Here is a 13,797-nt window from a genome sequence, read left to right as displayed (position 1 = left end):
ATTTCAAGAGGCAATCCCCTCATTTTGAATTTTCTCAAGAATTGTTAACATTGCCAGTTAGCATGGTTAATATTGTAAATATTCAAAGAAACATTACCTGCCAAAAAATTTGGACTCATTCAAATCCTACCTCGGGTGAAAATTTTATTTCTAAAACAGCAGCTCCTCCCATTCATTTCTTGAGCCAAAAAGCTGGTGATTTCTTCAAGAAAGAGGAGAACAACTGGCTTTGTGTGACACACAATTCGGGTTTCAGGGCTCTGGCAGTATTCATAACTGGTAAAAAGTATTTTGGCCTTCAAAGTCATTCACATAATAAAAGAGTATGGCTCCTGCAGCACTGGGTCATTCATAAGGCATTGTTTTGAGTGTTGGACTTGTTTAGAAGGCATAAGCTGAACAGTACCTGAAATTGGCCTAATTGAAAGTGAAATGTTCTCACTTAAAGATGGTAAAATTGTAGCCCTTTCTATGTATGTGGTATGTGTTCTTCACGACTTTCTTAGTTTTCCCAACACTTGCTTTACTGGATTCCTTTCCTCTTTTTTTAAGAAACATTGCTGCTAGTGTTAGGTGTTGCAGAGAACAAAGGCATTATTGGGATATCAGCTCTCCGAGCTCTCAGGGCAGGGGGTAGTGAGGGCGACATGGCGAGTCCAGGTGACTGAGGGCACGTCTGGCCTGCCCCTGTGAAGGCCGCACTCGAGCCCCTTTGGTTTCTCTGTTCTCCACACTCCCCAGTAGTCCCTGCAAAGAGGGCCAGGCCATGTGATCAGCAGGATGCCAAAGATCAACCCTTCTCTCCCACTCCCTCTACTCCCAATCTCACTTTCGCATCTACTAACAACAAAAATTAAAGTTTGTCATCCCCACTGCTGGGTGCTTGGATTCTCCCAAGCTTTGAGTATGTTTCAACTTACTGGCTCTTAACCAGGGAAGATCTTTTTCCTTAAAAGGGGAACCACTGCCCGGCTATGGAGAAGCAGCACTCACTACATTCACCTGGGGGTAGAGCAGGCTGGGCACAGCCTCTGCCGCCTGTGGGGAGTGTCTGAGAAACCCAGGGCATAGGAAGGTGCTAAGCTCCCCCTCCGTGGGCAGTGTCATTGAGAAAGGAGTTTCTGTTCAGCAGAGTGGTGGAATGGAGCGCCTTGGGAACTGCAGGTCTGCAACCAAAACCCAAAGGAAACTGGCACCCCGGTGCAAGGTAGGAATGCAAGTAGTCAGCGCTGGGGGTGCTGGCTAGACGTCAGACTTGGCAAGCCAAAGAATATATACCCAGAGCGATATATTTCTGTTGCTTGACAAGGCCTTTCTGGCTGCTGCTGGTGGTGGTGGTGGTCCTGTGTGTGTCCCCCTCCGTGCCATGCTTGCATTCTCTGCCTGCAGCAGGAACAACATCACGTGAGAAGTTTGAGCCCCCTTCTGCTTTCAGACTGCATTCCTGGAGCTATCTGATAATCTCTTGAAACCAGAGCTACATATCCTTCAGTTAACGATTGGCCTGGATCCCTCCCCCTGGAGTTTGGCAGAGTCGTAGAAAGTCTACAGTTGCAAGATGAGATAGGCATCCAGCTGCCCAAGGCTTTAGCTGAGGCTGTGATTCCCCATCTTAGGAGGTGGGCTCCCACCCCAGAACAGGCTGAGCCCAGTTTGCTGGGCCTCCCCTTTCTCCTCCCCGCCATGCCAACCCATTTGCTGCAGCCCCTGCTCCAGTGCCCCACCCAGAGTGAGCAAGGCTGACCTTAAATACAAGCACTCCCTTGGCTTCAAAGATTGTCTTTCTTTCAAAAACTGCTTTAGCCTTGGTGGCAGGCCTTGTAGTGCATGGGTGTGGAATAGAGATGACAGCATGCTTTAGTCATGTTAGAATTACTGGTGTGTGAGTGGTTTCTTTCTTCAAGGCACAGGAAGACTTTTTGGATATTTTATCAATCCTCAGGTAATCTACAAATTGGATACTTGTTTTCATATGTTCATAGAACCTTGCTTCTTTAACTGACCCACATTTAGGGTCAAGGAGGTGGAGGAGGATGGTTCTGGGTTATGGTCAGACTTATGGGGAAGGGAGGGTGGAGGGGGATGGTGCAAGGTCAAGGTCTCTGAAATCCAGGTGGTTTAAGGGCTCTGGGATTTCTACCCGAAACACACACAACTGAGTGTGTTTCAGAACCCTTGGGGAGGGCCCTAGTTCCATGGACATCTCAGATATCCTGCCCCTTTCCTCAATTTCTCAGTTCAACTTTTGGGGAAAGACACTGAGGGGAGATCACCTGAGTTTCCCTGATCTTGGTTTGAGACAACAGCTGCCTGAATTGTACAGGTAACTCCACCCACCTTCTGCCATTCTCTGGCCTGGCCTCCACAGCAAGGTCTCACCAGGTGTGAGTTTCCATGGAAGCAGGATCAGGCGTTGCTCATGACAGGTGGTCCTGCCATCCCTGGGTCTGCCCAGGCTTGAGGTGGGCAGACAGGGGAGTTCCCTTATGGCTGGCAGCATTCTCTTCCATGATCTCTGCTCTGTCCTCAGGCACAAAGGTAAATTTCTCTACTTTAACGTGGAAGTAGGATCATTTAGGTGATTTTGGACAAAGAAAAACACTGGCTATCAAGTCAATGATGGAGCTGCGGCCACTGCCCTGTCTTCCTGTCCCAGGCTGGTCATTCACAAACTAATCCATTCATAAAGTATGGACGTTCTGTCTCCACTGATGCATGGTTGCTTACTAAACTCCATGCCTTCCTATGAACAACAGGGATCTCTGTGTGTTTGGATACATAGATTCCTTGCAAAATCTATGTTTAACAAAATTGAAAAGGTGCTTTTGATCTACTTTAAAAAATTATAAAAAGCGAAGGTCATTTAAGAGTAGTAGGCCAATTTCCAGTGCGGAGCAGTACTCAATATTTACTGAAAGACTGAATGAATCAACAAATAAGTGTGCTTTCCCTTAGTATTAGGATTAAATATAATATGTCTTTGACAGCCCTTGAAGTCCATGTAGACCTTTAAAATATATATATCATTTATGTCTGCTTAACCAAAAATAAACCAAATCCTTAATACGATAAGTTTTTAGAACATGAAGGCCATGCTGTCCTCCCAGTGACATTTATGTTACTTCTCTAGTGCACAAAAAGGGAAAAAAAAACAGTTACTATAATTTCCCTAATATTAATTGCATTTCAGACAAAGCAGGAAGTTAATCTCAGGGTGCTAGAGTGTGGAGATTTAACATGTGCAAACCACTTTGCTGTACATTATACCATTCGGCCTTCTCAATGACCTTGTCATTAACTGGGGGTCCTGTTGTAGACAGAAGAAGACCAGTTCCCCAGGGCTCTGTGATCAACCCATGGTGCCATCAGGGCAGCATGTTTGACTCCAGCCTGGCAGGGCTGATTTATCATCTGCCAAGAGGGTGGCAGTGGGTGTACTGTCCTTCAGAAGACACACTGGTGACACTAGGGCCTGCTTTGCATGTGGAACTCTCTCCCAGTTGGCCTTAGATTTTTTCCTTGAGTCCTTCCTGTCAGATCATTTTCCCCCCTTCCTAGAGTAGGGGTCTAAGCAGAGTGGAAGGAGGGAAGTTGGGAGGTTCCCAAGGGAGTTCTGTGTCTTTCTGCCCAGTGGTGAGTGTGTGGCAAGAACACGGCAGAGAATGAGCTGTGCTGTCGAGTGTGAAAGCTGCATCAGCTCTTCGAGGCCATATGAGCGCAAACATGATCTGACAGGGGTCATATTTCCCTCCAGAAGGTTGACTTGTTCCAGAGATGAATGACACTCCATCCCCTGGGATGATGGGTGACTAATGTTGGGCATGTTGTAGAGTTTCTCTATGTGATGGGGACGTCTTTGCTGAAGTCTTTGTCCCTGTGACAGCCTTTTGAAACTACCGATAGCCAGTGAAAGAGGAATAATTCGTGAATTCGGTCATTTTTCCCATTCACTGGATGTGACTAGTAAAACATTTGTGCAAGCCCAAATCAGAGGGTTCATGTAGCTTCAGGGCATTGAGACCTGCAATGGGAAGGCAGAGTCGTCTTTCCAGTTGTCCAGAAATGCCCTTCTTGACCTCAGCCAAGCAGTGGGGGCTTTTAGTAGCAGAGAGTCTGCTTCTGTGACCCCCCAGAATCCCCTGGTATTCCAGTGAGAACCACTTCTCAGGTTTTGAAACATTTAACTCCTTGCCTTGTGTTTCTGAGTTGAATTTCCTGCTGTGCTGCAGCAACTAAAGGTAGTGGAACATAACCCAAGGCTCTGAAGTAGCACTTGCATGGTGACAAGTTGTGAGTAACCCAGGTTTTCAGGTTTGCAGTAACCAGTTCATATTAACTGTCAGAGCCTGGTACGTACTCCACACCTCGACTTCCAGAGCACCCTCATGCCTGTCATCTCATGTTTCTGTCCTCATGTCATCCCTGTGCTACGTTGGGGATGGGGAGACCAGGGGGGCGGATTGTGACATCTCAGGTTCTCAGCAAATCAGTGGAAAGCTGGGCTCTGATTTGGGGTTACCTGGCCTCCCCAACCTGGAGACGCCTGGGGTTGCCGGCCACTTGGGATGAGGGAGGTGTGCACCGTGGAGGAGAGTGGCAACAGTTGGATGGAAGTGGCTGCTGAAGCCTGCCTGCCTACACTGGGCTTAGCGAGGGGTTCTGGTGTCTCTCAGAGTAAGGAGGGATCACAGCATACCGACGGCCCTGGGTTTCATTTCATTCACTCCCTCTTCACTCATCACCTGTATGATCATTTTCATGTGCACGTTTTTCCAAACTAATTGTTCGGTTTCTTTTGTTTCTGGACAAAGCAGCAGACTGTGGGCCTTTGGCACGTCCCAGGGCTCACCTCAGCTTTGTCTTGGCCTCTTCCTCGTGTAACTCAGTGCACTGACGCAAAGATCAGTGTTTTGTGTTTGCGTGTGTTGGGGGCGAGGTGCAAGGGAAATCATCAAAAACACGAACATTTGGTATTTTCAAATAACCCTTCTCCCGGGCTGTTCTTTCCTGGCAGGACGACAGTGCCGATTTGAAGTGCCAGCTTCAGTTTGCCAAAGAGGAAGGCTGCCTAATGCGCAAGAAGATGGCCAAGCTGGGGAGGGAGAAAGATGCACTGGAACAGGAGCTCCAGAAGTACAAGTCCCTCTATGGTGACGTGGACAGCCCACTGCCCACGGGGGAAGCAGGTGGGCCACCCAGCACCAGGGAGGCGGAACTGAAGTTGCGGCTAAAGCTGGTGGAGGAAGAAGCCAACATCTTGGGCCGGAAGATTGTGGAGCTGGAGGTGGAGAACCGAGGTCTCAAAGCAGAGATGGAGGACATGAGGAGCCAGTATGAGCGAGAGGGGCCTGGCCGGGACCATGTCCCTGGCATTCCTACCTCACCTTTTGGGGACTCCCTAGAGTCGTCCACGGAGCTCCGGAGGCACCTGGAGTTTGTGGAGGAGGAAGCCGAGCTGCTCCGGAGGTCCATATCCGAGATCGAAGACCACAACCGACAGCTGACGCACGAGCTGAGCAAGTTCAAGTTTGAGCCGCGGCCTGAGCCGGGTTGGCTCGGAGAAAGCCCGGGCAAAGGCGGGGGCGGCGGGGGCCCCCTGCAGGAGGAGCTCAAGTCGGCGCGGCTGCAGATCAACGAGCTGAGCGGGAAGGTGCTGAAGCTGCAGTACGAGAACCGCGTGCTGCTGTCCAACGTCCAGCGCTACGACCTGGCCGCCCACCTGGGCCTGCAGGCCCAGAGCCCCCGGGACAGTGACGCCGACAGCGACACGGGCAAGAAGGAGAGCGACGGAGAGGAGGGCCGCCCGCTGCAGCCCAGGCGGGAAGGGCCCATTGGCGGTGAGAGCGACTCAGAGGACGTGTTCGAGAAGACTTCGGGCTTCAGCCACGGAAAGCCCTCAGGGGCCAGCGAGCCGTGTCCGGCGGAGCTCCTGAGGGCCAGGGAGGGCTCCGAGTGCTTGGTGAGCATACAGCATGAGGCCGAGCGGCTGGAGCGGACCGTGGAGCGCCTCATCACCGACACCGACGACTTTGTGGACAATGCGGGGCTGCAGGGCGGCGAGGGCTCCCTGGAGCCCGGCACCCAGGGGGAAGGGGAGAAGGGCGAGGGGGGTAAGGGAGAGCCCCCGCCACTGGGGACCATCAACTCGAGGATGAAGGCTTTCAGGAAAGAGCTCCAGGCCTTCCTAGAGCAGGTGCACCAGATCGGGGACGGCCTGAGGGAGCATCTGGAAGGCCTGTCCCCCTTGCCCCACCTCACAGAGTCTTCCAGCTTCCTCTCTACCGTGACCTCCATGTCCCGGGACTCCCCCGTCGGGAACCTGGGGAAGGAGCTGGTCCCGGACCTGCAGGTAAGGGGGCTCCTGGCTCTGCCTTCCTGCTCCGTTTTGCTCTTCCTCCTTCTCGCTGGCATTGCTGCACTTGAACTCATTCTGCTCACGGCTGCTTGGTTTTGATTTCAAACCTGCATTGTACTAAAGCCTCAAAAGTCAACCAAATTCTTTCTATTGGTTGTGTTTCTTTTTTTTTTTTTAGTTCTCTTTTTTTCCTTTTCCTTTTTTCTCTCTTATTTTTAACTGCACCGCTGCTCTTGGCTTAGAAGCCCTCCCTCATGACTCAAGGCTAATCCCATGGAAGTCATAGGGATCGTCGCAGTCTGTCCTTTCTCCTTGTTTGGTGTCTCAGACGACCAGCTGTCCCGATGAAGAAGCAAAGAGGAGTGTAAATCCAAGTACAAACTCATTTCGCAGTCAGCATAATTAGCAGACTGGCTCGGGAGCAACTGCATCCCTACTTGGGCTATTGCCAGAGGCACACAGTACAGTCCTGAGGCCCCAGACAGCCAGGCCACCACTCCCCATGGAAGACGTGCCAGAGAGGGGGGAGAGGAGCACGTTTCCAGAGAAGGACGGTTTTAACGGAAAATCTCGCTGCCGGCTTGCTCCCGCTGCCCTCCCCATCCCAGGCTCGGGCAGAGTGGCCAGCCTTCCAAGGACTGCTTTCCTATGGGTCACCCTTGGGTGCATGGCCCAGCTGCCGCCCTGGATCATGGCTTCTGCTGCTCGACGAGGAAGGAGGAGCCTTGTTTTCGTATCCTTCACAGCTGTGTGCTTGCGGTTGGGTCTCTGATTCAGTGCCTCCCTGTTGCATGCGCCTCATAACTGGCGTTTCGCATTCTTTCCCCCTCACTCTTCTTGCTTTTCGGATCTGTCAGCCCATCATTTTGCTCATCTTATTTTGGTTCTGTTCTCTTTGCTCTCTTATGCCACTGTGTTTAAATCAAGTTTTCTGTTCATGCTTTTATTCATCCAGTAGATTTTCTGTCCTCCACCTTACCCATTTCTGTTTTCTTTATCCCCCCCTCCCATCCCTACCCTATGTTCCTTTGGTTTTTTATTTAAAATAAATTAAAAAAAAAAACCAATCCCTCCCATGCACCTAACAGTCCAAACTGAAGGACCAGATGGAGTGGCAGTTTGGTCAGGAGCGAGGGGCCCCGCAGGAGCCGCTGCACCGCCGCGCCGATGGGGACACTGGGAGCTTCCGGCCTGGAGGCCAGAGCTGCTTCAACCTAGAGGTCAGCGAGCCAGCCCCCCAACCCTGCAAGCACCCCTACCCCTGCCCCTCCTTTTGCTGTGTGGCTGGCTGTGTGATGTCTCCCATCTGAGTTGCAGGCCCTTAGGGAACACAGCAGGAAAACATGGAACCAGGTGGGACTTAACTGGAATCAAAGTCCATTGCATGCAGCTGGAACTGGGTCGCCCCAGGGTGAGCACAGGTGGACTGCAGGAGCCCCATCAGATGGGCATCATTCTGCCTATAGGCCTGTCTCTCCAGGGCCATAGCATCTGCAAATGCAGCAAGGCCTAGAGACCCATCTGTGAGCACTATGTGGCTCCTTTTATGCAATGAAGAAAGCAGGAATGAAAACTAAGCACCGCTTTTACTAGTCTGGAGGAAACTGTCCTTATCTGTGTCTCATGTGGCCCATCCTATAGTTTCCAGTGACCGAACTCCAGTCCAGGGCAGGATTGGGGGTAGGGGGAGGGTATGTTCCTGACCTGGAGGCACTTCAGCAATCCCTGTTGCTATAGTAACCTCTTGTCCACAAATCTCCCAGCCACTCTGGACTTGCTGTGGTGTGGAACAGTAGTCAGCAGTCCAGTCAGGGAAAGCTTTGCCATTTAAGAAATTCCACTCAGGACAGAAAGACAGGTGGCTCTGAGGAGCGAGCTCTGATGCTGCTGGTTAAGGCAAGTTATTGGAGTGTTAGAGCAACAGTCTGCATTAGAAAAGGTGTAGATGAAGATTCTTAACATATCAGGCCCAGTGGGGATGTACCCCTCAGGTCTGAGGCATCCTGGTGGCTCCCAAAGGACAGGGATACAGAAGAGGGGGGACTCTTCACACTTGGAAGCAAACAGAAGCTCACTCAGCAAAAAGGTCTGGTGTTTGGCTAGAAATTAAGCACACAGAGACACTTGGGATGAAGCAGCACCCAAGCTTTGGGCTCAGCTTGTAGCTAACACCTTGGTTGGGCTACAGTTCCTGTGAAAGTGGGTGTGCGGGGCTGCCGCTGACCCAGACAACAGTCCGAATAGCTCCAAATGGGGCTCTTGCTTTGTGCTGTAAGAGAGTATGGCATGTCTCTACTCTCATAAACTGGGCACACAATAATGTGAAAACTGTCTCCAAAAAGCTTACATCAAAGCAAAAATAGTTTCAGAAACATCCTTTAAAGTCCCACCATCCTTACATTACCTGAGCAGAGTCCAGGCTCTCCTGAGATGGTGGCATCTGGTATCCAGAGGGAATAACTGGGGGCTGCACAGAGATGTGACAAGGAGACATTCTGCATGGTAGGGGCCAAGCACACATCAGTGCCAAACTCCCAGAAAGCAAGCAGAGGCCCCATGTACAGTCCACAGAGCAGCAAGGTGCCTGCGGCCCTCCCAGTTAGAACCTTATGGTACCCAGAGAAAGCATCTGTAACTTTTAAATATGTTTTCTGAACACTGCCTTTGGACATGGAGTTGAATATGTATCACAGCATATCAACTTTAGTGTGTTCTCATTCCAAAGTTGCAGGTAAAATGTTCTGAGGTTTTATACCAAAAGTGAAAATGAACATCACATATTTGGGTTTTTTCCCAAATGTGGATTTACTGACTGGTGTATCTTATCACTGTGGAACTTTCACAGTGAGCCCCTTTGACCAGCCCTTGCCCCACTCAGGGTTTCCATCTGAGAATGCTGGTTGCTTGGCCAGTAGCAAATACAATTATGTACATTACAAATGAATGATCCATCTCCAGGATGGAAACCTCAGGAGATGTGTTTCCCAGCCTTCAGTTAACACTATACCACTAGCTCTTCCTGGCAGGGAGGTCCTGCTGCTTTGGAATCAAGGCTGGAAAGGGCATCAGGGCCTCTGGGCCCTGGCCCAGATAGTCCATTACTAGCTCTGTTTCTCAGGCAAGTCTCAGTCTGTTTTCTCATCTGTGAAAGGAGAGTAAAGATACTGGCCTGCCTGCCTCATGTGGTCCTATGTGGATGACTGTCAGAACCAGTGAGCAGTGATTGAGAAAGTGCCCCAAAGAATGTTAAATGTGGTGCAATGTGAATATGATTAATAAGGAGATAACTCCTTGTTGAAGACTGCCAGGCCAAAGAATTGTCACAGCATCCCGTGTCGTGGCACTGATTTTCTTTGCCCCTCTAGCTCTTTCTCCTTTTTTACCGTCTGTTTCCTGACCCTGTGCCACAAACACAGCTCAGTTGAATAGAGAAGCCCTCTTCTCTTCGATACACAACTCCCTTCCCACAGGCTGCATCATTCAAGGCTTGTCACACTTAACTTTGTTTAGTTAAACTCCAACATAAAGCATTGTTTTGCACTGGGGCATCGATACATTTCCCATCACTTGCCGCATACATGTATGCCTTGTGTAGTTTCAGAAACCAGCAGCGACTTTGGAGAGAGAAAAATACTTTGTTGAATCCAACTGAACATTGTGGGAAAATAAACCTCCATAAGAAGTAGATTAACAGAGTGAGTTGGTGCCATATGACAACTTAGGCTTGCCACATACTATAGCTCAGAAGAGAATGTGAGATCTCAGACTAGTTCCCCATTCAGTGAATAAGAAAAATGAGCCCTGAGAGTGAAGCGCCTTGCCAGTCAGCTGCTCAGGTGGTTGGTGGTAGAACTGGGTCTAGAACAGTCTGCTCAGGCCTGGTTCAGTCCTTCCAACGTCCATGGGGAGCGCTGCTCTGTGGCAGCAGGGACCGTCAGCTCACCCCTGTTAGGTCTAGAGGTTCCAACAAATGCTTCTTCCCCTTGGGGATGTTTTAAACATAGTCATTCAGCTGGCTAGTGTATGGCCTGCTGTTTTGCTGAGAAATGTTTCTTCTTTTAAACATCTGTCTGGTTTCCTTTAAAAGAGAAGTAGAAAGACTCATAGTGGAAGGCAAGGTCTAAGGAGTATAATTTCCTAGAAGAGGAAATAGTCTAATCAGGAGTTAAACATCCTTCGTTCCTGACTCTTTTATTCACTAAGGCATTTTCCATAAAAGAGAAAATTCAATTCTGTGTGCAAGCACATTATATTTTAAAATATTTTTTTAGAGATAATATATATTCTAGAACCACTTTGGTAGCTCCATGTTTTTTCCTTTGTGGAGGGGAGCTGAACGTAGATCCCTAGTAGTCAGGGTCTTGGGGAAGCTGTTCTGTCCCTGAGGTGGGCATTACCCAGGCAGACGGCTCAGTCTGGTCTTAAATATTACATGAGCTAAAGAGTTACACAACGGACAATTCTAGGGAGCAGAACTCTTAAAATAAGTCTTTAAATGAAAACGTCCCAGATTCATGCCCACGGTTGCTTTCCTATGAGGCTATAATGCAGAAACGGCGCACAAAGCCCCCTCAGTTGGCAGGGCAGCATGACAGAGAAGCTGCTCCTGGTGAAGCCGTGCGCGTGGCCCAGACACCGCAGAGGGCCACTGGGGAAAGGCAAAGACTGACACTTGCATCTAGACTGAGGCCAGGCTGAAGCTGGATGTATGGGAAGCAGTATTCTCGACACCACTTCCCTTGCCCTTGAAATTACCACTAATTCTCTGCGCAAGCCAACCACTGCTGTACACATGTGAATTTCCTTTAGCTCTTTGCCCTAATTCCTTAGGTGGGGTGGGGGAGCTGATAGGACTCCTAGTATCAACAGCTTAAAAGAAGAAAAATCTGTATTTAAGCTAAAGTTTTAAAAAAGGATCAATTTCTTAAGTTCCATTTGTGAAATGCCTTCTATGTATTTTACCTTAGAGATGGTCATATTTGGGGAAAAGAGAAAGAAGATAAGCTCTTGTTTTGGTGATTTGGAAATTTTTGCCCAGTTAAATACTGCTAGTAATGGTACCAGTGGCAGCAGCAATAACAAGAAGGAGAAAAAGAAAATCTGCTTTCTTACTCTGTAGCATCTCAGGAGAAAACAAATCCAGGTAGTAGGAGACCTGCCACTCAGATGGTGCATACACTAAGCTCAGGAAGGGAATGGTATATCCATGCCCAGCACTCCTAAGACAGTCACAGGCAGAGAAAGCTGAAGTCAGAACCTGCTAACATCCACTAACCCATTAAGGCAAACACACAGAAGTTAACTGATCAGGGAAAAAAAAAATCAAACAAACAAAACAACTACAGGGATAGACATTCCTGTTGCCTATTCATCTCGGATTTCAGCAAGATGCTTACACCGGATTTTTCCCTGACTTTGCTCCCTGTGGCTCCCAAAAATCTGCTGCCAGATTCCCATTTGTTAAGAGAGTATATAGAATATGTGGTTTGGATGTGTGGGGCACCTTAAAAATAGTCTTGAATGAGAAGTAGGCAAGCATGGGCACTGGTCAGATTTCAAGTACAAATGAAACCACGCCTGTGCCCAAGGATTGAATTTCTGGATCAGAAATCTCAGAGCTCTCTTCCCTTACTCCTCCTTTATCCTTTAATCAACAAATCATACGAAGCATTTGCAATCCCTGTGCCTCAGCTGTCAGCCATGATAAAATGACATGGGGTTTTATGCCAAGTATGTGTATACACGTGTGGACCTCAGACACCACTTTTGAAAGAAATAAGAGTAAAACTGGCAAGAGCAAAATGGGACTCACCAGAAAATGAAGTCATGGGAATGGGAGTAGAATAAAATTCTAATATGTAAATAGCATGGTTAGGTACCAGAGTAGCTATAATGAAAAGCATTCCCTTTTTTATTTCTTGTTTCTTGAGATAGTGCCATCTTCTTCTTAAGTGTGAGAAGTAATTTGTAAGCTATTTCTCTGAAGATGTTAGCAGTGTTAATCGGTGTGGGGCACAATCGTGATGGGGAAGCATGAGTGGTGGGTGTCAGAACAGTGACACAGGAAAATGTCTGTGATATCGAGATTAGTACATCTCCACAACCTCGGGATCAACTGAGGATGGTGTCTAAGTAAACCACCCTCAGGGAGAGATCAAGATGAATTTAATGTATAATCAGAATCTTAGGTAAGTGGGCAAAGGTTGGTTTTTAGGATCAAAGCTTTGGGAATTCGGTAATGAAGGGAAATAAATTTATTTTCTAGAGGAAATCTATGTGTTATGTGAAAACTTTCTCCAAATGTGTATGACAGTATGCAGTTGTATGACAATGGAATAATGTGGACTGACACTTGCTGTAACATGTTTGTATTTTGTTTTTTTGTAACATTGGAGTGACAGCATCCCAACCAGGAGCATTTAGTTGTCTGTAGAAGTTTTGATATCCCACTAGCAAAAGGAGACAATAAAGGAAAGTAAAACATCTAATAGATGAGGAAGACCTAAAAGTTCCTGTTGTTGCCCAGTGACACAGAGCCACTGTCGGTAAATCAAACAGTCCAGGCAAACAACTTAGAATATTGAGGGTCCTTTTCTGTGACCCCTCAAAGATGTGTTTCAAACTGAGAAACACGTTTAGCCAAACAGTATTGAAGTGTGAGGCTCATTTATTTGTTAAAATATAAAAGGTTATTATATACATTATTTATTAAGATTAAAACCAAACTAAATAGTTTAGTATAATATGCAGAAACTAAAAAGGTCTTTGCTTTTCTTAAAAGATAAGCCGGATTAGGATACCTGTTTTAACATCTAATACTGTGGAGCTTTGGACTAGTACCAGATGTGCTAAAATATGGGGGAATTTTACATTTTAAATGTAGAGAGTAATGTGTGAAAAGTAAAGCTAGCAGGAGAGCAGCTTGGGTGCCTGAAAACACTGTTGTGCAAACACCTGACCTGCCAGAAGGGGCAGCTTTATTTACTGCTATATTTATAATTGTTGAATAAAATGCTGCATAAAATATGAAATGACCTTTTAAATACATAGTTGAATTGCCAAGAAAGTCAGGAAAATCTTCAAGGGTTGGACTGATTTCAGAATTGATAACCGGAGCAGTACCTGTGACCTTCAGGTGGGTGGGTTAAGGGGATAGTTGCCAGACTTGGTAACCCAGAGCCTTGGGTTTTAACAGCTCCATGGGGATAGGAGACAAGGCCGTAGGCCCAACACAGGCAGGGAAAATTGAAGTGGGACCCCCAAAGGGCTGCACCCCATGAAAAGCTGAATTGGAGGGACATCCACTACTGGTAGATGGAGGCAACAGGGAAGCTTGTCCACCAGCATTAAGTCTGTCTCAAATAAATTCAAAGACAGCGGGCCTCACCTGGGTCAGGCTTTGAATTGCTGTCACCTGGTGGCCCAGGAGTCCCCAAGGAGAG

The 13,797-nt window shown here is 48.0% G+C and overlaps 1 protein-coding gene across 10 annotated transcripts in view; it reads left to right on the top strand.

Annotated features, from left to right (window-relative positions):
• Nucleotides 1–13,797, top strand: part of MTCL1 (microtubule crosslinking factor 1) — a 131,731-nt gene that overhangs the window by 74,121 nt on the left and 43,813 nt on the right. For 5 of the 10 annotated variants that reach the window (XM_057504049.1, XM_057504044.1, XM_057504043.1 and 2 more), the window contains exons 5-7: nucleotides 1,130–1,207; nucleotides 5,015–6,349; nucleotides 7,444–7,575. In XM_057504049.1, the coding sequence (XP_057360032.1) occupies nucleotides 1,130–1,207; nucleotides 5,015–6,349; nucleotides 7,444–7,575 (1,545 nt within the window). The remainder of the gene's footprint in view (nucleotides 1–1,129; nucleotides 1,208–5,014; nucleotides 6,350–7,443; nucleotides 7,576–13,797) is intronic. The other 5 variants (XM_036880694.2, XM_057504046.1, XM_057504048.1 and 2 more) reach the window with 2 other exon arrangements.

The sequence above is a fragment of the Manis pentadactyla genome, chromosome 6, assembly GCF_030020395.1.
Source record: "Manis pentadactyla isolate mManPen7 chromosome 6, mManPen7.hap1, whole genome shotgun sequence".
Taxonomy (NCBI): domain Eukaryota; kingdom Metazoa; phylum Chordata; class Mammalia; order Pholidota; family Manidae; genus Manis; species Manis pentadactyla.
The sequence above is the reverse complement of the archived record's forward strand: the minus strand, read 5'-3'. Positions and strand labels throughout refer to the sequence as shown.